Source organism: Mastigoproctus giganteus, chromosome 4 (assembly GCF_048544385.1).
Source record: "Mastigoproctus giganteus isolate SK-2022 chromosome 4, ASM4854438v1, whole genome shotgun sequence".
Taxonomy (NCBI): domain Eukaryota; kingdom Metazoa; phylum Arthropoda; class Arachnida; order Uropygi; family Thelyphonidae; genus Mastigoproctus; species Mastigoproctus giganteus.
Genome location: NC_143578.1, coordinates 167,671,417 through 167,695,842, shown reverse-complemented (window position 1 = coordinate 167,695,842; position 24,426 = coordinate 167,671,417). Strand labels below are relative to the sequence as shown.

General features: G+C 41.9%; 1 protein-coding gene across 1 annotated transcript in view; it reads right to left on the bottom strand.

Annotated features, from left to right (window-relative positions):
• The window catches only part of LOC150087177 (uncharacterized), an 82,843-nt gene that overhangs the window by 44,735 nt on the left and 13,682 nt on the right, over nucleotides 1-24,426 (bottom strand). Inside the window, exon 2 of the mRNA XM_090372394.1 lies at nucleotides 12,760-13,004. Coding sequence (XP_090228520.1) covers nucleotides 12,760-13,004 — 245 coding nt within the window. The remainder of the gene's footprint in view (nucleotides 1-12,759; nucleotides 13,005-24,426) is intronic.

Genomic DNA, 24,426 nt, shown 5'->3' with positions numbered 1-24,426 from the left:
CCAGCCATCGGAGGACACTATCTCTAGCTGAGGAGTATACCTGGGACCCGTAGTCTAATTTGGGTCGTACAAGTGCACGGTAAAGGCGTAGTAGGGTGCATCGATCTGCTCCCCAACGCGTTGAGGAGAGAGAGCGGAGAATATTGAGTCCCCTCGTGCATTTTGTACGAAGTTGACGAATATGTTCGAGAAAGGTCAACTTTTTATCAAACACAAGTCCCAAGAATTTTGTGTCTGACACTACTGGAATAACTTTTTGTCCGAGCCTTAATTCAGGTTCAGGATGAAGATTACGCTTGCGACAAAAGTGTACGCAAACGGTCTTCTCCGGCGAGAACCTGAAGCCATTAGCAAGTGCCCAGGAATTAACGCGATCAATGGCTTTCTGCAGTTGTCTTTCAATAACCCTCATGTTGCATGACTGACAAAAAATGCTAAAGTCATCAACATAGAGGGCACTGTTTACCGTTGGAGGAAGTTGTTCTGTGATGGAATTTATTTTGATGGCAAAAAGCGTGACACTTAATACTGATCCTTGTGGTACTCCCTCCTCTTGAGTAAAGGAACGAGAGAGTGAGGATCCCACACGAACTTGGAAAGATCGATTGGCCAAAAAGTTTTTAATAAAAATGGGGAGGTGCCCCCTAAGGCCTAGGCTATACAGATCTTTTAATATGCCAAATCTCCAAGTTGTGTCATACGCTTTCTCCATGTCAAAGAACACCGACACCAAGTGTTCGCGTTTTAGGAAAGCATCCCGGATGAATGCTTCCAATCTAATAAGATGGTCCAAGGTGGACCGGTTCCTTCGGAAGCCGCATTGGATGTTGGAGAGAAGGTCGTTTGATTCAAGATACCATATTAAACGAGAATTAACCATTCTCTCCAGGATTTTGCACAGACAGCTGGTCAGAGCAATAGGACGATAATTGGTGGTGACTTTTGGATCCTTTCCTGGCTTAGGAAAGGCAAGAACGATTGCCTTTCGCCAGGAATCCGGAAACCGCCCCTCAGTAAAGATTCTGTTATACAGAAGGAGCAGACAATCCATAGATTTTGGTGAAAGATGTTTAACCATTTCATAATGGATGCCATCTGGTCCAACAGCACTTGCTTTGGAAAGACTGAGGGCTCTTTTTAGTTCCTCTATAGTGAATGCCCCGTTGTAGGGATAGAGGCCCTTGGTCTTAAAATTAAGTGCTTCCTTTTCCAGTTTATCTTTAAGGACCAGGAACTCTGGGGAATACGAAGATGTTGCAGAGATGTTAGAGAATGTTTCCCCAAGAGCATTGGCTATTGCAGTTGGATCTGCAATAGCGCATCCATTATAATCTAGGATTGCAGAAGGGTGGGATGTATATTTTCCCTTCATTTTCCGGATTTTATCCCAGACTACCTTAGAGTTGGTAGACTGGTTAATAGATGATGTAAAACGGATCCACGATTCCTTTTGACTCTGACGACGGATGTAGCGTGCTTTGGCTCGTGCACGTTTGAAGGCTATAAGGTTGTTCGTGGTAGGATATCGGCGAAATATCCCCCACGCTTTGTTTTGAGCCTTTTTGGCTGCTGTGCATTGTGAATTCCACCAAGGTTTAGGAAATGGTGGAAACCGGGCTGATGTTTTTGGGACAGCATTAGCAGCTGCTTGGACAACATTTTCTGTGATGTACTTAACTGCATCATTGATCGGCTCTTGACTGACTGTACTAAGATCAAAATTTGCCTGATGTTGGAAGGCAGTCCAGTCAGCCTGATCAATCTTCCACCGCGGTAGCCTGAAGGGAAGACATGGTCTCCCACTGTGTAGCAAGGTTATCACGGGGAAGTGATCACTACCGTATGGATTCTCCTCCACTTCCCAGGTGAGTGAAGGGAGTAGAGAAGGGGAGCAGATAGAGAGATCAATGGCAGAAAAGGTACGGGTAGGCATGTGGAAAAAGGTGTTTGTTCCAGTATTTAGAAGGGAAAGGTCATTGTCATTGAGCATATGCTCTATGACTCGTCCCCTTCCATTGATGTTAGCACTACCCCACAGGGTGTTATGTCCATTAAAATCCCCAAGAAGTAAGAAAGGGGGAGGCAGCTGCGTTAGAAGATCATCAAGGTCTGCCTGGGAGATGTCAGTCCCAGGTGGCAAATAAATAGAGCATACAGTTAATAAGAATCCCACTGAAAGGCGAATTGCAACAGCCTCTATGCTGGTTGTAATTAGCAAGGGCTGCACTGGGGTCTGGTTACCCACCAGGATAGCCACTCCCCCATGTACAGAGCCGTCCGCAATTCTATCCTTTCGAAAAACTGTGATGTTGTGCATGGTGGGATCATCATTTGCCTTTAGATATGTCTCCTGCAAGCAAAAGCAAACTGGCTCGTGCTTTTGCAGGAGCGCCTTGATGTCATCTATATTTCGCCGGAATCCACGACAATTCCATTGTAGGAATTTAGCCATTATTTTGGCTTGGTGGGTCCATCAGGCGGCTTCCGAGGTGCTGAGGGCTTACTTTTGTCAGTCTTGGATTTATCTTTTTTGGGGAAGAATGGACGCTGTCCCGTGTCCATTTCCTCCTCCGCAAAGAGTTCCAAGACTGATTCATCCTGTACCTCCTTGTTCTCTACATCCATTCTTTCTGTTGTTACTTGAGGCTCTTTACCACTTGGTTTTGGTAGTGGTGGAGCACTAGGAGGTACGGATATAGGAGTGGCAACTGACTGTGTTTTTTTGGTGGGCTTTTGAGAACTCAATAAATAGCGTGCAATCGGGGTGAATGACTCTCTTGGTGGTATAGTCATCTCAGTTTGTGTCCCGATAGTGCTCTTAGCAGAAACCTTCTGGGCATATGAAGGTTTCCCGCTATTTACTGGTTGGATACGTTTTCTGGCCTCTGGGTAGGAAATATTCAGCTCTGTTTTCAATTTTTGGATTTCTTTTTCGTCCTTCCACCGCTGGCATGCTCTTGAGTAGGCGGGGTGCTCACCTTGGCAGTTGACACAGGTGGGTTTTGGAGCTGTACATTCCTTGCTCTCGTGGTCTTTCACACCACATCGAGCACAGGCAGGGTTACCACGACAAGATGTTTGTGAGTGGCCATATTTTTGGCATCTAAAACACCGCAGTGGGTTTGGGATATAAATCCTCACTGGGCAGTTTAGATAGCCTGCTTTGATGGAACTTGGAGGCCGTGGGGTGTTAAACGTTAGGATGAGAACTCGGGTAGGGACGAGATTCCCATCCTTTCTCATTGATATTCTTTTGACAGCTGTCACTCCTTGTTCTTTTAATTCAGAGCAGATCTCTTCTTCAGAAACATGAAGAAGGTCCCACTCTGATATGACACCACGTGAAGTATTTAAAGTTTTGTGAGGGGTTACGACGATAGGTATTCCCCCTATGGATGTAGACTTTATGATTTTTTCCGCTTGCTTGGTGGTAGAAGCTTCGACCAAAAGGTCGCCAGAACGCAGTCTTTTTACAGTTTTAGGTGAACCTGCCAACCCTTCTAATCCTTTCTGGATAAAGAAGGGTGACATCTTCCCAATGGACTGCTCTCCGGTGGAATGGAGAATGAGGAAAAGCGGTGTCACTGATGATGGTGTATCCTCAGTCCTGGCTCTTTTTGCAGAGGTGTTTTCTGCGTCATCATTTCGATTAGGTAGGGGCCTTGTTGGGGCCCCAGAAGAAAGATTTAAATTACTCATATGAGTAAAGAGAAAATGTCTGATGCCTAAGTACCTCACCCACCACGGAGCCCTACGAGGGGACGCCCACTCGTGAACTAGCAGGTACTGCGTACACGAATGGGACGCCGAGTTCGCTTAGAGCACCATACCCACGTTACCAATAAGTCTTTATCCCGTCCCAGGACCATAGGGAGGGAGACTTATTGGAACGCAGTTGACCCTAGCAGTATAATACCACCCGCCGATTGATCCCAGTCGAGCCGGTCCGGGACCACCCGTCTCGTCGAAGCAGGGGCCAAAGTGGTGTATTGAAGCTGGGCCCCTCAACCACCAGGATCCCCCTTTCCGCTTCCACGGGTCGCGGCGCACGGCTGCACACGCCGGATTTCAAAGATGTAACCCTGAAACCAAGGTATGGGCGTTAGATCCCAGTGATGCTAATCTGGAAACCCAGCAGCGTCACTGGGAGGTCCCCTCACCACGTACAGGTGCCCACGTTGAGGGGTGTGTGGCAGCAAAGATGGGCTGAAAGTGAACACGGTGAGGTTACACGAAGATACATTTCAAATGTTGAATTCGCATCATTATCCACAGTCTCAAAATGGTTTGTGCCTAGCATGACTACATCATATCTAATGACTGGCCACGGATCGCTCAGGGCTAAACTTTTCGAAAGGAGCCTTGAGCCTGATCCTTTCTGTCACTGCGGAGCATCTGAGACATGGCAGCACGTTCTCTTTGAATGTAATGATTATTCGAATGAAAGACAGGTACTGCTGAGTAAAATAAATAATCTCTCAGAAAATAATGTACATTTGCTCGTCGAAAATTCTGATGTCTTCACTACATTTCAACAGTTCTCTGCGGCAGTTTTCAAGAAAAGAATTGCGGCTAGAAACTCTACTGTGGTGTCATAATGATCCGGATTAACTCACTTTTGGGAAGAACATATAGGAAGATAGCCACCAACGCAACAGGAAATAGCAGGTAGACCCCTTTCTCCTTCAAGAAGCTTTGTGTATAAACGGGCCTAAATTATTAGGAAGCTAACCTCGAAGAATTGTAAATAATTGCTTAACGTACAGTTAAGAATACCCATACTTCTGCGCACCCCAACACGCTTCTCTCTCATGAAATCTTATTTAAAAAGGGGGGGGGGGAAATAAATAAAATAAGATCTTCTCCCCATAGGATGAATCCTGCAATAATCTGAAATGCCATCAAGCCAATTGAACACAAAAAACTCCAATTTCTGCTCTCTGACTGATGTAATGCTACACGTATAGAAAACCCTTCTGCAAGGACGCTAGTGTTACTCCGAGTGCTTTAATGCATGCTGGGAACTTCCTCTCCTGCCTCAAGCTCAGGAATACAATGTGAACTATCTACATGGAAATCGCCTTGAGGAACTTCTATAGCCCTACTCTACAAGTTCAGATCCTACCGGGGAAGAAATTAAATGAGACTATATATTTCCTGAACAGTTAGACTACTAGGATTGTCTTTAAAATTGTACAAAACAGAAATACATGTAACTATTGGTAAGTAACAACTAACATTGCTGTAAAACGACTGTAAATAATTCTCAAATTCTGTTGCTAGAACTGTCAAACAGAGAGAGTGGTAAATCTCACTGTAATGTAAATAGTGTAATCAATGTTAACAGTTTATTTCCTTGTTAATGCTACACTTAATAGGGTAACTGATATATAATGCTATTGAAAATTGCAGTTCTTTAAAAATGTTTGTCTTGGCTGTGTGACTTCAATGGGTTTTTGGAGCTCCAGCCTTGTTTTTTTTTTTTTTTTTTTTTTGCGGGCTCTAGGCCTGGGCAGCCTGTGAGCGGGATAGCGGGCACTCACTGGTATTGCACTACCTCCAGTGGGTGCGGGATTTCGTGCACTTTGGCATGTAAAAGGTTTAAAAAAAAAAAAAAAAAAAGCCTGGCTACTCGCGCCTGGGGACAGGCACCAGACAGCAGCTGCACAGGTGGTGGCTGCTCCTTTGCAGAGGTCCTACATTCAATACAGATCCACTAGGTGGAGATGGGCTATGCCTAGGGGCCACCCTTGATACCAGGACACACACACACGTGTTTTGTACTGTGTTTCCTCAACTGTATTGTGAACAAAAAAAAAATATATATATATATATGCTAGAGTAATTATATATATGAGAATGAAAATGTACATAAAATTGTATATAGATTATTGTTTATGTTTCTTGAAATTGTACATAATATTTGAGTGTGTAAATAAATGAAAAAATGAATGAAATGGTTCTGTTATGAGTATTTGTCTTCTTGCCTCTGAGTATGTGACTTTATTCTCGACTTTATATTTTTGGATTTTTTTCCCTTGTTTCCATAGTTCGCATATTTTGGAAAAAGCTGGGTGATTACCTTTACAGTTTGGGCAATGAGGAGTAGCAGTGCATTCAGATTGATTATGTTCCTTTGATCCACAATTTGGACATATTGCCTCACCTCTACATGCAGTTTGGGAGTGTCCATATTTTTGGCACTAATAGCACCTGATTGGATTCGGGATGTAAGGACGCACACGGCAATGAAGATAGCCAGCTTTGACAGATGTTGGTAGGATAGGAGAACTAAAAGTGAGTATTATACTCCTTGTAGGAACAAGAATACCATCTTTCCGAGTCAGGATTCTCCTTGCTTGGATTACTTTTTGTTCTTGAAGCTCTTGGACTATTTCCTCTTCTGATACATTTACTAAGTCCCATTCTGCAATTACACCCTTCGAGGAGTTTAGGGTGGCATGGGGAGTGACTTTTATTGGTTGTCCACCAAAAGTAGTCTGCTTTAATAACTTTGCAGAGTGTTGCGCTTTACTGGTCTCTACAAGAATATCCCCGGACTGAAGTCGCCTTACCATTTTCGGTGAACCTGCAACAGACTCAATACATTTTTGGATAAGGAATGGCGATAACTTACTCAGAGGCTGCTCTGAGAGAGAGTGTAGAATGAGGAATGATGGTATCTCCTCTTGAGGGGTTGTTCTCAGCCTCTTGGGTTGAGAGAAGTCATTATCATTGTCATTTATATTGTCTCGTCTTGAGCTCAATGGCTCTATAGGTGGATATATATTTTTATCCATCTTTGCTCCTTTCAGCCCTGGGAGAGTGAATTTCTCCTCCCAGGTTACCGGCCCCGCCACGGGGAGGCAAGAGCAGTGCCGCTAGAGTGACCAAGCGGTATAAAAGTTAGTACGTTAATTTAAAGAAAAAAAGAAAGGTGTTTTTCCTTTCTTAAACTAGCTTACGATTTGTAAGACTAAGTTGCCTAATAATAGGAAAGTAAGAAAACTTTTATAACTGAAACAGAACTATATCTTTGAGAAAACGCTCTAATAATCACTCAGGAAATTGCTTGATCACTATAACGCTTGGCACCCGGGGCCGAGGAGGATCATCGCCTGTGAGTAGATGGAGGTGAGTCAGATGATTATGTCCTATTCTAATCCGCGCGAGTACCACTTCTTCTCGCCGAACTGTCTGAATGCATGAGTGCCAAAATTTTGGGTCCTGTTTTAACTGGAACAGTTTGTTATTTGCTTGTTTATGCCATAGCTCCGTCCATTGTGCATGATATGCTGTTTGAATTATAATATTATAATCAGAAACTGGAATAAAGGCAGAGGTTAAGTCTACTGTTGATGGATTTTTAGCCGAAATATCAGCCAACTCGTTCCCTTTGATGCCTGAATGTGCTGGAATCCAGCAAACGTTCACTCGTTGCTGGCGATCTTCGATTTTCAACAGCAAATACTTGATTTGATTTAGTATAGGGTGATCCTTATAAGAGAAATTCTGCATTGCTCTAATTGAGCTTAGAGAGTCGGTGTAAATTAAATATTTTGCAGATGGGTGAAGACCCAAATTTTCTAGAGCTAATTGAATTGCATATAATTCCGCTGAAAAGCTGCTGTACTCAGGTGGAAGAGAGGCTGATATGATAGCAGAGGGAAACACTGCTGCTGCTCCAACAGTTGAATGAGATTTGGAACCATCAGTATATATCGGTAAGAAGTCAAAACAGTTTTGAATATGGCTAGCATGGAGTTGTTGCACATTTAGAGTTGGTAGATGATTCTTTCCCCATTGGAGAAAATAATTATCACAGGCTGGTTGAGGAAATGGGGTCCATGGTGGGCAAGAATAATTCTTTCTGTGCTGCCTACTCTGGAGAGGAACATTCCAATTTTGTGCTATTTCAAGGAGCCGTAGGCCTGCTGGGCGTATTTTATTTGGTTTATTTCTACAGAGATTGTGAAATGATGGATTAAAGAGATATGGTTGGATGGGGTGCGGAGAACAGTTTCGTATTCTGACTGCATATTTAAGTAGTAACATTTTTCTGCGGAGGTAAAGAGGGGGCTCATGGGCTTCAATATGTAGACTATAGGTTGGTGATGTCCTATAAGCACCAAGAGCAATCCTCAGTGCATTGTGTTGTACAGGATCCAGCCAGCGTAATACACTCTTTCGAGCAGAATCATAAACTGGGGCACCGTAATCTAACCGAGATCTAATCAGTGCTCTATATAAGAGCAGCAAAGTTGTACGATCTGCTCCCCAAGACTGGGCAGATAGAGCTCTAAGCATTTTCAGCTTTTTCAGACAGGTAGTACGTATTACTTTAATGTGCTCAAGGAAATTTAACTTGCTGTCTAATATTAATCCCAAGAATCTAATATTGTTGGTAATCGGGATGCTGGAATTTGATATCCGGAGTTCAGGGTCTGTATGTAATTTGCGTTGGTTACAAAAGTGGATAGCAACTGTTTTCTGATGGGAAAGCCGATATCCATTGAACTCAGCCCATTTTTGAATTTTATTGAGGGATATTTGCAATTGGCGTTCAATAGATCTCATGTTCTGAGAGTGGCAAGAAATGGAGAGATCGTCAGCATAAAGATAGGCTTCTACAGTATTTGTAAGTTCTTTGGAAATGGAATCAATTCTAATGGCAAATAGGGTTGAGCTCAAAACCGACCCCTGTGGTACTCCTCCTTCCTGCAAGAATGTAGAAGAAAGGGAGTTTTGGATTCGAACCTGAAAGAGCGGATCTGGAGGAAATTCCTAATGAATATAGGCAGGTTGCCTCGTAGACCAAGATTATGTAGGTCACTGAGAATGCCATATCGCGAGGTAGTATCGAATGCCTTTTCTATATCAATGGAGACCATGACAAGGTGTTCATTTTTCACAAAGGCATTGCGAATTTCAGATTCGGCCTTGATCATCAGATCTAGAGAGGACCTATTTTTGCGAAAGCCATGTTGACAATTACTCAATAGTTGTTCAGTTTCAATGATCCAGCTGAGTCGACTGTGGATCATTTTTTCAAGAATTTTACCAAGGCAACTTGACAGAGAGATTGGCCTGTAACTATTAGGACTGGAAGGATCTTTTCCAGGTTTCAAAAAGGGCAAAACTGTAGCATGGTGCCAAGATGTTGGATAAATATTTTCCAGGAAGATCCGGTTAAAGAAAACTAGCAGCATTTGTAAGTTTTGCTCATCGAGATGCTGCAGCATGACATAATATATGCCATCTGGCCCAGCTGCACTGTTTCTCGTTGTTTTTATGGCTTGTAAAAGTTCACAATATTCAAGGGGCTGATTATACGGAAGTGATAGGGAGGTTGTAAAGTTAATGGGCCTCTGTTCGGTGGAGGTCTTAATTTTTTGGAATTTCGGAGTGTAATTTGATACAGCAGAGACTTCGGCAAAGGTTTTACCCAAGGCATTCGCTATATCTAGAGGACCAGAGAGTTCTTGTACATTGTATGAAAGAATTGGGGAAGGGATGATTGGAAACTTCCCAGAAAGCTGTCTAATTTTCTTCCATATTAATCTGGAGTCGGTATTTCTGTTGATAGTACATGCAAACCGAGTCCAAGAATCTTTCTTGGCTTGCCTGTGAATGAACCGCGCTTTTGCCCTTAGCTTCTTGTAGCTAATTAAATTAGCTGTTGTCGGAAATCGACGGAATATGTTGAATGCTTTATTTTTTTCCTTCTTTGCTTTCGTGCACTCTTCGTTCCACCAGTAGTTGAAGTGCCGTCGGGTTGGGGGGTTTGATAATGGAATTGAGTATTTTGCTGCAACTAAAAGACTGGATGTGATATAATCGGTTACTTTATCTATAGGTTGTAGCTGAATAGTTTCTTTGTCCAGAATGATTGCTGATTGAAATTTGGCCCATTTGGCTTTAGAAAATTTCCATTTTATGCAGGGTTGGTCTAATGGTAGTTGTGTAGTGAGCAGGATACGGACAATTGGAAAATGGTCACTTCCCATTGGATCATCCATAGCGGACCACTGAATGACTGGAAACAGTATCGGAGAACAAATCGAGAGGTCAATTGCAGAGGTCTGTCCAGTAGGTAACTGTATATGGGTGTGTGTAGCAGTATTAAGAATGGTAAGGTTTTGTTTATCTAGTAGAGTTTCAATCAGTCGGCCCTGTCTATCTAATTTAGAGGATCCCCATAAAGGGTGGTGGCCATTAAAATCCCCTAGCAAGCAGACTGGTGAGGGTAGCTCTACTAAAAGTTCTTCGATATCTTTGAAAGAGTAGGTATTGTTTGGTGGGAGATAGACTGAGACTAGCGGAAATGCAATCTCAGCAATCAGACGCACAGCAACGGCTTCAATTTTGGTTTGAAGAATGATTTGACTAGCAGGGATCTTTGAGTTAATCAAAATAGCTACACCACCACGAGCAGAGTCAGATGTATTGCGATCTCTTCGGTAGACTGAGTAGTTTTTTATAGAAACAGAGATTTTAGCAGTTAAATAGGTTTCCTGCAGACAGAAACCCACTGGAGAGTAGCGTCTAATTAAGTACTGAATGTCATCAATGTTGCATCTAAAGCCTCCACAATTCCACTGTAAAATATAAGGCATTATTTGAGTTTAGAAGAAGCTGTACCTGACGTGGCTGTCTTGTGGCGTTCTGGCTTTGGTTTATTTCTTTTTGGAAAGGTGGGGCGACCTGTGTCCATATCTTCTTCTTCTTCTTCTGCAAATATTTCAAGAATCGGATCTTCCTGTTTAGATGGGTACTCTTGATCCAGTGATGTTTCCTGAATACTCTGTTTGGAAGTTGAACTGGGATTATTTGGTGTGGTAGCAATCATTGGTGAATGAGGAGATTTTGCTGGAATCGTAAGAGGCGTATTACTTGCTTGATCTGAGTGCTTCTGGATATTGGACTGTTGCTGAGAAAGAACAGCTCGGGCCCAGTCGGAGATTGATATGTTGGATGGAACAGTAACATCAGTTTGCGTGGCTATTGTTTGATATTTTTTTGCAACACTGGCATAGCTACGGTTAGATATACTGGGGGCAATTAATTTTCTTGCTTCCTGGTAAGTAACTTTGTTTTCGACTTTATATTTTACAATTTTTTTCTCCATTTTCCACTTCTCACATGTTTTAGAGTAAGCAGGATGGTTACCCTTGCAATTAAGACAAGTCATTTCTTTTGCCGAACAGTCGTTTTGACTGTGATCGGAAGATCCACAGTTCGGACAAGCTGGGTTCCCTCTGCATGCCGTCTGAGAATGGCCATACGTTTGGCATTTATAGCATCTCAGCGGATTAGGAATATAAGGACGAATGCGACAGAGTAGATATCCTGCTTTTACTGTTGAGGGTAGATTTGGACTGTTAAAGGTGAGAATGATACTTCTGGTGGGTGTGAGTATATTGTCCCTTTTAGTCATGATTCTTTTGACAGCAATTACATTTTGTTCATTTAGCTCTTCTTTAATTTCTTCTTCTGTCACATTCAAAAGGTCCCAACTAGATATAACACCCTTAGATGTATTTAGGGTTGCATGGGCAGTTACCTTTACTGGAATTTTTGCAAAGTTTGTCACTTTCAGGAGTTTTTCAGAATGCCTGCAGTTGACAGTTTCTACTAGTAAGTCCCCCGATTGCAATCTCTTAACCATCTTGGGAGACCCTGCAATACTTTCCAAGTGTTTTTGGATAAGAAAGGGGGATAGCTTACTAAGAGGCTGTTCTGATAATGAATGCATTATTAAAAATGCAGGAAACTCGGTCGCAGAGGAAATGGTTTTTAACCTCTTTGCATGTGAAGAGTCATGTTCCTGTTCTGTGTCTAGCCGACTGCTTGTCAGTTGTAAAGAAAGAAACATATTTTGTTCCATTTCGGCTCCTTTTAGCCCCTGGCAGATGAACTTTTCTGCCAAGGTTACCGGCCCCGCCACGGGGAGGCAGGAGCAGTGCCTGGAGTGACCAAGCGAAATTAGTAGGAGTTAGTCTATTAAATATGAAAAATAAAGAAAGGTTACTTTCCTTCCTTGCTCTCTACCAGTACTTTTGATAAAAGAGCTACTAAATAAAAGGATTTCTCAACGAGAGGAACGTAAAAGAGAACGCAGAATTCACCAATGAAAAAGTCGCAGTGAAAGCACAAAGAGAAATCGCTCAGTCAATTGCTTGGCACCCGGGGCCTATTCCAGAAGGATAGATTTTCAGGATCTCTGTTACCTTTATCTACAATTGGCCCTCTTTCATCCTGTTTACCCACTCTAACGGCATCTGTACCATTACTGAAACGTGCTTGGAAGTATTTGAAGAAATTCGTGCATAATGCAGTCACAGTTCCCCTCTCAAAGATCTGGAAATGCATGTAGGCCTTACACATATTGCATATCCAGATTACCAAGTTCATCCTCTCTATACCGGTGGAAGAGATCGCCTTGAACTCTTCTCCTGCTTAAGGAGCATATTAAGTAGTACCTGATCTGCATGCAGTTTCGGTTCCATTTACAAAGGATAATTAAATTGAACCGTAATCAACTATATCTTAACTTTTGTCAATAGTTCATATGAAATAAAATAACCACCGAAAAATTTTGGGCCAATAAATTTATTCGTAATAAATCGAGTAATGGCTTTAAACCTTTGTGCTAACTTTGTCATCAAATAGGTTTATTCAAAAAATAATCCTGCTTATTAATGAGATTATCTTTCATGTATATATACTAAATAGTCATATGATTTTATTTTTACTTACAGTTTGGCGTTCGGTGAATTCCTTTAACTCCTTTAAAGGTTCGTCAATTGTGTATCGCCATGGCTTTGGAGGCATTGGTAAACCTAAGTTTATTGCACAATATTTGCCTCTAAAGATTTCTTGCGGTGGGCCTGATGTTCGACGATCATTATATGCAATAGCATCCACACACTGATGATAAGAACCAAGCAGGGCTGATGACCCTGACATGAAGCCTTCCGCTGGCCGTCCAGTAGCATCAATTACTGTAAGAGAAAATATTAATCACTTTAAATAAGACTTTAAAAATAGGCTGACAAGAATTAAAGAAAAATATGTATTTTATTAAAAGAAAAATGAATATTTTTTGTATTTGCCACAATCTTGAAAAGAGATATCAAATCAACATAAATAGTAAAAACGAAATTCATAAAAGAAAATGTAAGCGAAGTAACAATTAGCTCTTCAGTGAATTTGACTGCTATGTCTGCACTCTCAATGTTATGTGTGCCAGAATGAGTAGGAATCAAAACAAAATTAATCGACGCTTCCGTAGCATGTTTGTTTGTTTGTTTGTTTGTTTGTTTCGGGATTTATTGGGCGCATTGGCAACTATGACCATAGTGCGCCATACATATGATAGTTATGCATGTTATTTCTTCTCAATTACAGAAAATGGAAAAAGAAACCAGAAAATAATTTTTTTTTTTTTTTTTTTTTTTTTTTTCCCTAACTAAAGGAGGTGATTGTTTGGTTTGGTTTTGGTTTTATTGGCGCATTAGCTACTAAGGCTATAATGCGCCAAGACCATGTCATTTATAAAATAATTTAAACTTTCAGTGACCTAATTAGTTAGGTCACTATGTCAAGAAGTATAAGAAAAATGTAGATTTTATAAACGAGTAAAAATATTTATTGACTTTAAAAATCTAAAAATAGCAGACACATTGTCATTGTCGGATAAAATCTGACTGAGTGTATATGGCTCAGTCAGATGATTAAAAGCGGTAAGACGGATACTGCTAAAAACTGGACATTCGATTAAAATGTGTCTAATTGATAAAACTGTGCCACAAGACTCACACATAGGAGGGTCATCAGCCCTCAGCAAAAATGAATGAGTTAAATGACTGTGTCCTATGCGGGTCCGGGCAAGAACAACTTCCTCCTTACGATTCCTGCGCAGACTAGACTGCCACGGTTCAATTAAAGGCTTTATACGGTATAGTTTATTCCCAGTCTGTCCATTCCACAACTCCTGCCATTGGGAATGTATCTTCTCGTGTATTATTTGCCTGTAGTCTGTATAGGGGACTGACAGGCAGAGATTATTATTAGGGATTGCTGATTTGGCTGCGGTGTCAGCCAAATCATTTCCCCTAATCCCAATGTGGCTGGGAATCCAGCAGAAGCGGATGTCATATTCGCGATCATGGAGAACGTGAATCTTCTGCTGAATGCTAGACAGAACCGGGTGAGGATTATACCTCACGGATATTAAAGCCTGTAACACACTGAGAGAGTCAGAATATAAAATGAACCGTTGGTATTGGCATTCACTAATGTGATCCAAGGCTAACTTTATAGCGTGCAGCTCTGCAGTAAATATGCTGCATTCAGAAGGAATCTGCTCCGAAGTAGTGCTGTCTCTAAAGACAGCAGCAGATCCCACATATGATTCCGCCTTCGAGCCGTCTGTGTAGACTGGCGCGAAGTCAGAATGTTCAGCTCGGTGTGCTGAAAAAAGCTGCAGGTAGACAGACGATGGAGTGTCCGACTTACCCCAATTTCTAAGGGACAAGTCACATGCCGGGACATGAGCATGCCAGGGTGGAAGGGGTTGCTTTGGTGTTTGGGCAACCCTGTCTACCTTTATATTAAGTTCTTTGAGTAGCTCTTGGAGACGAATACCAAAAGGACGATTGGCAGTCTTACGGGTGTTGTACAAATTTTCCCATCGCGGCTCAAAAACGGTTAGCCACGTAGGGTGGTCTGGCAGGGATTTCAGTTTTAGAGCGTAGTTTAGAGACAACTGCTTACGTCGAAGCAATAATGGCGGTTCGTTTGCTTCGACGTATAAGCTCTGGACAGGAGATGTGCGATATGCTCCAATAGCGGTACGGAGAGCCAGATGATGGACAGGAAGGAGGTGATATACTTTAATCATCTTCAGAAAGTTATATATGCTTGAGATATTTGTTTCATTGTTTAAAAGTGAGGTAAGTGTAAGATCTTTTGTTGTGGCTGAAGTGCAAAGAATCTGGCGTTCTCTTGTATATTTTGTGCATTCGACCAGAATGTGTTTCACTGAGAGCAGCGTATTACAGTGATGACATTGAGGGGGTATTTCTCCTCTTAGAAGATAACCATGAGTGATATTTGTGTGGCCTATTCGCAGTCGAGCCAAAATTACCTCTTGATGTCGTTTTGAACTAAAGCTGGAAGGCCATCGCTCAAGGTTTGGCTTGATACTTCGAAGTTTATTATTAGGTTGATTTTCCCATGATAACTGCCATTGGCACATGCATTTTTTCTGGATTATTGGTCGATAGTCTTGATGAGGCACTTTCCACTTTTTCTCGGGTGGTAGGTGAGCTGATTTGGCAGCATTGTCCGCTAGTTCATTTCCAGGAATTCCCATATGTCCTGGGACCCAGCAGAAATGTATGTTTTTTCCAAGTTCTGATAAGCTATGTAAAGAGCTGACTATTCTTTTCACGACTGGGTGGGTGATGTTCATGGTGTTTTTTAGTGCTTGAAGTGCACTTAAAGAATCTGTGAAAATTAAACTGTTGTTAATATCAGAGGACTCGATATGATTCAGTGCAACCTGAATTGCTATTAGTTCGGCGGAAAATATACCGAACTCAGGTGATAACTGATAAGCTAATGTGATGTTTGGAAAAACTGCGGCGATTCCGACGTGGACATCATTCTTTGATCCATCCGTATGTACTATGGAAAAGCTGGGAAACTGGTCCAATACTGCATGGTATAGTTGCGAGAAGTTTTCTCTATGCAAAGTAGATTTATTCCATTCATGCAGATGTAAGTCACATGAGGGTGGAATGATATTCCAAGGAGCAAGAGAGGATGGGAGGCTATGTGCCACATTGTCTAAGGTTAGATTTAGTTCTTCTAAGAGGTGTTTTATTCTCATACCCAAAGGACGATTAGCATTAGGGCGGTTTTGATATAACCTACTGTGCTGTGATGTGAAAAGTATGGGCCAGTTCGGGTGTTCCGGCATAGATCTAATTTTATAGGCGTAACGTAGTATCAGTTGTTGTCGCCTGATTGAGAGAGGGGGTTCGTGTGCTTCAGCATATAAGCTATGTGTTGGAGATGTGCGATATGCCCCTAAAGCAACGCGTATTCCACTATGATGGATAGGGTCAAGCCAGCGAAGGGCACTAGGTCTTGCCGAACTATAGACTGGTGCTCCGTAGTCAAGTTTCGATCTTATTAATGCTCTATATAACCGTAATAAAGTAAGGCGATCAGCTCCCCAATTGGTTGCAGAGAGAACCCGGATGATATTTAGTTTTTGTTGACATGATGTTCTTAGTCTTTTGATGTGCTCAACGAAAGTGAGTTTATGGTCTAAAGTGATTCCTAAGAACCGTATGCTGGGATGAACTGTTATTTGTTGGCGATTCAGTTGTAGCTCCGGATTGGGATGGAGTTTGCGTTGGCGGCAAAAATGGATGCAAAATGTTTTTTCTGGACAAAGTTGAAATCCATTAGTCTGAGCCCATGAACAGATCTTATTTATTGCCACTTGCAACTGTCTCTCAATAGTATTCATATTTTTAGCATGACACCAAATACTAAGATCGTCTACAAACAGTGCTTTATCAACAGTGTCTGGAATTTGTCCGGCAATGGAGTTTATTGCAATTATAAAAAGTGAAGCACTGAGTACGGAGCCTTGAGGAACTCCTTCTTCTTGGGAAAATACTTGGGACAGTGAGGTTTTGAATCGTACCTGGAATGTACGCTTGCATAGGAAATTCTGTATGAAAATCGGGAGGTGACGATGTAATTCACGGAGTATTCCATACTTCCACGTGGAATCATAGGCCTTACTGATATCAAAGCAGACTAACACATGGTGTTCCGATCTGAGGAATGCATTACGGATGGAATTCTCTAGTCTGACTAGTATATCTAGTGTAGATCTGTTTTGTCGGACACCGTATTGTGCAGAATGTAGCAGATTGAGATTTTCAAGGTACCAGAGAAGTCGGCGGTTTACCATCTTTTCGAGAATTTTGCAAATGCAACTGGTCAAGGCGATTGGTCTATAATGAGTGGGATTTGTAGGGTCTTTACCTGGTTTAGGGAAGGCAAGGACCGTAGCGTGATGCCATTGATTAGGAAATTTATCTTCCAGGAAGAGTCTGTTGAATAGATGAAGAAGTAACTGTAATGATTCGGTACTTAGTTCCTGAATCATGGAATAGTGGATGTTATCTGGTCCTACAGCACTGCGTCTAGATGTTGACAAAGCTCTATGTAATTCGTGTATGGTAAAAGGTAAATTGTATTCTTCATCACCTTTTGAAGAAAAGTTTAACTTTTGTTTTTCTAAACTTGTTTTTAATCTTCTGAAGGTCGGCGTATAACTTTCTATTGCTGATGTTTTTGCAAAGGTTTCACCTAGTATATTGGCAATTCCAGCAGGATCATTTACATTCTGCCCTCTCCATTCCATGATGGGTAGGGGTATCGGTTTATATTTGCCACTCATTTTTCTGATTGCTTTCCAAATTTTATGTGTAGACATTGCTTGATTAATAGTCGAAGTGAAGCGGATCCAAGCAGCCTTTTTATTGCAGCGTCTAACATATCTCGCTCTTGCTCTAGCACGCTTATATTGAATGAGATTGGTTGTAGTTGGACTCCGGCGAAAAGAATTCCAAGCTTTGCTTTGCACTTTTTTAGCCACAAGGCATTCATCACTCCACCAGGTTTTTGGATGAATCGGTAATTTTGATGAGGATTTCGGTACGGTTTGTTCTGCTGCATGTAATATCATTTTGGTGACATAGTCAACTGCTTCGTCAGTTGTGAAATTTTGGATTATTTTGGGATCAAGCTTGGTTAATTTTTTATAGGACTGCCAATCTGCTTTATCAGTAAGCCAATGCGGAATTTTAGTAGGATGATGAGTGGGCTTATTAAGTAATTCAATTATTATGGGGAAATGATCGCTATGTAGCGGATCGTTGTTTACCGTCCACTTTAGAATAGGATATAAGGTTGCAGAACAGATAGACAAATCTATTGCAGTGCTTGTTCCTGAAGGAAGGTGAACGTATGTAGGTGAACCGTCATTTAGAAGAAGGAGGTTGTTATTGTCTAGACACTGTTCAATTAGTTTTCCTCTTTGGTCGATGTTGTTGTTACCCCAAAGACTGTGATGACCATTTAAGTCTCCCAGAATGAGGAAAGGTGTTGGGAGTTGAGCTATAAGATTGTTGAGATCATTTTGCTGGAGTGTATAGCTTGGTGGAATGTATAAGGAGCAGATTGTCATATGGATGTCAGCAGCTATACGGACTGCTATTGCCTCGAGGGGAGAGTTCAGTGAGACCTGTTTGGTAGGAATATGTGGGTTTGTTAAAATAGCTACGCCACCATGTGCGATATTCTGATTGGTTCTGTCTTTTCTAATAATGTTATAACGAGACAGTTTTGGTGTATTTTGGGGTTTTAAATACGTCTCTTGAAGGCAGAGACATATTGGTGAGTACTTACAAGAAAGATCGTATAGGTCATCGATATTGGCACGGAATCCACGACAATTCCACTGTATTATTCTGTTCATTATTTATCTCTTATTAGGCTTTCTGAGCGTTTTCGGGTTGTTGAAGTTTTCTGTTTTTCACTTTTGCTTTTATCTTTTTTTGGGAAGGAAGGCCTTTCGGTGTCCATGTCTTCTTCAACAAAAATTTGAAGAACAGGGTCATCTGCTGATTTTTCTTCAGTGTCCATTTGTTGTTGGTGACTAGAAGTTAGGATATGTTTTTCTTTGGGTCCTTGATCCGGACTCTGGACGTTTTCTTGTGGTATGGTAATTGGTGTATTTACAGCTTGGGTTTGAGTTGCACTGTACAAAGATTTTACGTAATTTGAGAAAGACTGTTTTGGAGGTACTGTTATTTCAGTTTGCGATCCGGTTGATTGGAATTTTTTGGTGGCTTGGGCATACGTAGGTCTGTCTGCATGAGTTGGTGGTGAGATGATTCTTTTTGCTTCTTGGTAAGAAACATTATGCTCAGTTTTATATTTCTGGATAAGTTTCTCACTTTTCCAGCGCTCGCATATTCTGGCATAAGCGGGATGATCTTTCTTGCAATTTGGACATACTGATTGAGGAGCATTACAGTTTTCGCAATCATGTTCGATTGAACCACACTTTGCGCAAGTAGGGGTTCCCCGGCAAGCTGTTTGGGAATGTCCATACTTCTGGCATCGGAAACACCGTAGCGGGTTTGGGACATACGGTCTGACATTACATACCAGATATCCGGCCTTAATGGATGATGGACGATTCGGTGTGTTAAAGGTCAAGATCAGATTGCGGGTAGGGATCAGATTACCATCTTTTCTCGTGGAGATTCTCTTGACATGAATAACTCCTTGTTCTTTCAGTTCTTCTAGCATTTCTTCTTCAGTTACATCTAGTAAGTCCCAGTTTGAGATCACTCCTTTAGAGGTGTTTAGTGATCTGTGGGGTGTTACAGTTACTGGGAGACCTGCAAAGAAATTTGTTTTCAGAAGTCGCTCAGAATGTTTGGTATTAGATGTCTCAATGAGAATATCTCCTGATCTGAGTCTTTTTACGGATTTCGGAGATCCTGCTTTACTTTCCAATTCCTTTTGAATTCTAAAGGGAGAGAGTTTGCCAACTGCATTCTCACCAGTTGAATGGATGATTAGATAGGTTGGAATGGGATATGTCTCTGGCTCAGTTTTTTGGCGCTTTGCCGTTCCTGCTGTGGAACTGTCTTTCTTTTTTGATATCTGGGTTGCGTCTGGCAGCCCAGATGAGTCTGAGTTTGATTTACTCATGATATGCTCTTTTTGGCCCCGGGAGATTGTCTTTTTCTCCCAGGTTACCAGCCCCGCCACGTGGAGGCAAGAGCGGTGCCGCCTAGTGACCCAAGCGAAGAAAAGGGTTAGTAATAACTAAAAATAAAAAGAGGGATTAAAGAAAGGTGGCTTTTCTTTCTAGGTTATAGTATTTGAATATATCTATTTAATTATAATATTCAGGAGTTATCGGAATTTCGAAACTCAGGAGAAACGTATTTACAATTAAGCGTACTAGATAATCACTCTGGAAAGGCGCTGTGGTCACTAATATCGCTTGGCACTCGGGGCCTCCGTAGCATGACTTGTCGATATGTAATATCACCAATTAGAGACGGTAGTGATGTTTTCTTGCTAGTTATAAGATGAGAATAGAGCTGACAAAATCAGTGAAAATTACGCTACGAGAGGACTGCTAAAAGTAGGTTGAATCCAGATCCACTTGTATTACATAACAGTTCTGCGATAAATATGCTCTCTATAGGCAACTTTTTTTTTTTTTTTTTTTTTTTTTTTTTAGGAGCATTAGCAACTAATATATTGCTCCGGGATATGGTGGTCATTCCCTGACACTTCCGCATCCTCCGTATTTGGTGGTGACGGGCTCGAACCCCGGTCTAATCAAGAAGGGGGTGCTACGCACTGTTGCTCTTTCCCACCTGGCTACGGAGGCGCCTCTATAGGCAATCAAGTGGAGATTACGCAGAACGAGAAAATATCAGTAGCCCAGACCTGATAGCAAGTTTCGTCTGCGAATATATACAGGGTGATTCGCTACCAGTGCGACAAACTTGCAGGAGGTGTAGGGGGCACAAAGACGAATCGGAATAACATAGCATTGCAGGGTCCGAAATGCCTTCGTCATGCGGTAGAGGACGTTGAACGGGAGGTCGCGTGAACGGCGATCCCGCTGGAAGTCAGCATTTTCGAACCGGTTCCCGAGGCAGTAGGATGGACGAGTATTCAAACGTTGAACTGGCCGACATGGACCTCGCGTATGGAGCTGCTGACTTTAACGAGCGCGCCGCTCTGCGCTTGTACCAGGAACGTTTCCCGCACAGGCGTGCTCCTCATCATACGATTTTCGCACATGTGCACAGAAGGTTACGTGAGACTGGTTGTTTCACGAGAGGTACCATGAATCGAGAGCGAACGACGAGGACGCCAGACAATGAGGAGAATGTCCTACGTCTTGCAGAAGGCAATCCGAGTACGAGTACTCGAGCGATAGATCAACGATTGGGTATTTCCCAATCCACTGTATGGAGGATACTGTCAACAAACCAAATGAGTTCATACCATCTGCAACGCGTCCAATCATTGGAGCCTGCGGATTATCCACTCCGGAGGACTTTTGCTACTTGGTTTCTTCAACAGAAACGGTTCGCAAATGCTGACTTCCAGCGGGATCGCTATTCACGCGACCTCCCGTTCAACGTCCTCTACCGCATGATGAAGGCATTTCGAACCCTGCAATGCTATGTGATTCCGATTCGTCTTTGTGTCCCCTACACCTCCTGCAAGTTTGTGGCACTGGTAGTTGATCACCCTGTATATACACTGTGCAGTCAAAACCTTATGACAACCTACCTAAAAGCGGGAATATTCTCCTCTTGCCTCCAGTACCGCCACATGGCTAAGGAAGTACTTTTTTTTTTTCTTTTTTTGATAAATTAAACCATTTATTGTTTTCAATGTCAACATTAAACAGAACACCGGGTATAAATAACCTAGTTACTTCACCAGTTGTGCAACATCTAGCAGAAACCCTAGATGTTGCACGAGGAATGTTGTACCATGTCGCAAGGATTGCGCCCCGTAAATCTGCGATAGTCCGTGGTAGAGGATCCAAACGCCGGATCTGTGTGTCCCCGTAATTCCAAAGACGTTCCATGGGATTCATATCCGGGGAATTCGGCGATCAAGGTAACAGCACCTGAAAACACTTTCGTGTTCGGCAAACTACTCTCGAACAATACCGGCAAAGTGTCAAGGCACACTATCCTGCTAGAACACGCCTGTGGCATCCTGAAAGACAGTCAGCATAAAAGAGTGTACCTGGTCAGCCACAATAGACAGGTACTTTTTAACATTCAGAGTGCGGTCTCGGGGAATAAAGACGTCAAGAGATTCCCCAGGAAAATATCCCCCATACCAAAACACTGCCGCCTGCCTGTTTCTGCTGGATTAGGACGTCAGAATGATTCCATCGCGCCATGCGTCGCCGTATACTCTCCATCTATCGTCAACACAGGATATTTTTTATTTATTAAAAAATTAACAAACTGACCAGTATGAATCTGCTGGTCAGTTCATTAGTTCTTATTTCAGTGAAACATTAAATACAGCCTCAATATACCATACAATATAATATACCATTGGAGTATATTGTCAGTCATTGTTTCATATATCAATGAAACAGCTATTTCACACTAAAGCTGATCATGAGTCCGTTGGTCTTTATTAGAGGATATTTTTCTTATGATGAAATATTTAGCCATTTCACCTCACTACTATATAAAATCACAATCAAGTTAAGTCAAGAACTTTGTAACCACAGCAGCATATGTAAGTGATGTACCCATCAGATAGCAATGGCGAAGCCGTAATCAAGAATAACACTGCTCAGGGAATAAAATGCAATCCATATACAAGTCCATTCAAAAATAGAATGAATACGGGATGTAGCATCCTTTCATTTACTACTAAGGAACACGAAGCTCAGTAGAACACAAGTCCGAACAACCAACACATTCTAGAAGCAAAGCAACGAGTCGCTATTCGACCTTCGCCATCATAAGCGGCAGGCTCGCCGCGAAGGTCTAATTCCTTCAAAGGCGCCCCCAGTTTCTCCGAAACGAAACCAACCAACCAGGGGGGGCTAGTTCTGCTTCAAGGGTGATGGATCAAAAATTCAAACCAGTCTGTTTCCTAAATGCTGACCCCACCTCAACATCAATTTCCTAGTTGGCTCATCAGTTTATTATTATTATTATCATCAGTTTATTTCTCTTAGGAGAACACCCGGTTACAGCCACTGGCTAGGGGGTGATCATACATATTCAACTATGTTACAAAATGTAACACAGTTATAAAATACATGAAATACATGTTATCTGATTTAAAAGTACATTTTATCTGGAATATAAAATATTTGAGTTATTAAATACTCGCTAAGGCTTTTACTACTTAACTACTATACACTGGTAAGAACTTAATACCGTGACAATTGAAGCATACCTTCTGCTTAAACACACACAAGTGGGAGTTTCACCATATTTACATAAACACAAATGTTTACAGCCAATCAACGTACAGCATATGAAACAACATGACAACAGGAATGACCGCGATACAGTAAAATAAAAAATTGACAGTTCAATTTTCCAGCAGTCGTCTTCTTCTGTGGAGTTAGAGTGGAGTAGGTAGGACAATCCTGACACCTATTTCTTGATGAGGTCGGGTTTCCTAAAACCCAGTGGCTCGTGCCTGGCCGAAAAAAAAGGTGCGGAAACTGTATCCTTACATCTGTACAGTATTTTCAAGTAAGAGTTTCTGAGAACTTCCTTTCTGTAGGATTTCCAATTGCAGAGCTTTTCAGGATTGATATTGAGGTTGTTGAAAAGCTGGATGGTATTTGCTGGAAAGAATCTTCCGAGGCTATCCAACTGCGTAAATGCCGCTTTGAGTTGCGGTTCCTTCTCTGCAACTCGTCCTGGATTTTCGCCTGGTATTATTATCCACTCTCGGGCTTTCGGTGCATCCAGCCGTCCGGTTAAAAGCTGAGCGAGGGTCATTATGTTTCTTGACGTGATTATTTGTCTCCAAGGTGTGACCTCTAAATTGGAGTATAGTATAGCTCTTGAGATGGTAAAAGGCTTAGCTGAAATTCTGTTCAGCCATCTCAAGAGCCAGTATTCGAGTCCTAGAAAGGCTTTGATACTGCTTTCGGGAGCTGAAGACCAGATTTGTGCCGCGTATAGGGAAATAGGAGTAACACATCTGTTGCTGTATTGCTTTATCAGACAGGGATCTCTAATACCGGCGAGCTCCTGCCTGGTTGCCCAAAGCGCCGCGTATGTTTTGTTATGGATGTATGCGAAGTGCGTGTGGGTCAAGCCTACGTCCCACTTGAGCCCAAGGTCAACGTGTGACTGCGCCTTTTGGAAGAGGATGCCGTTCACAAATATTTCCATTTTGTTTGGCTTTATTTTATTTGTGAAAGTCATTTGTGCCGTCTTGTTTTCATTCAATTGCAGCCCGATACAATCTAAGTACTCTTGAAGTTCTTTTATTTTAGTATTAGCCACTTGGTTGTGGTATTCAGCTGATTTCTGATCTGCTGAGGCAATAAAAAAATTTATATCATCGGCGTATGTGATGAAGTGCTTCTTGTTCTGGGCTAAGAAGGGTTCGAGGGCGATGGCAAAATTGTGGCTTTCTGTTTGTTTGGTTTGGTTTTAATGGCGCATTGGCAGCTAAGGCCATAATGCGCCAAGTCAGGTTTAAAATGCTATTAAACATTTTGGTAGCCAAGGCTACCACGTAAAACAAATAATTATTATGTTAAAAAGGTATAAAAGTAAA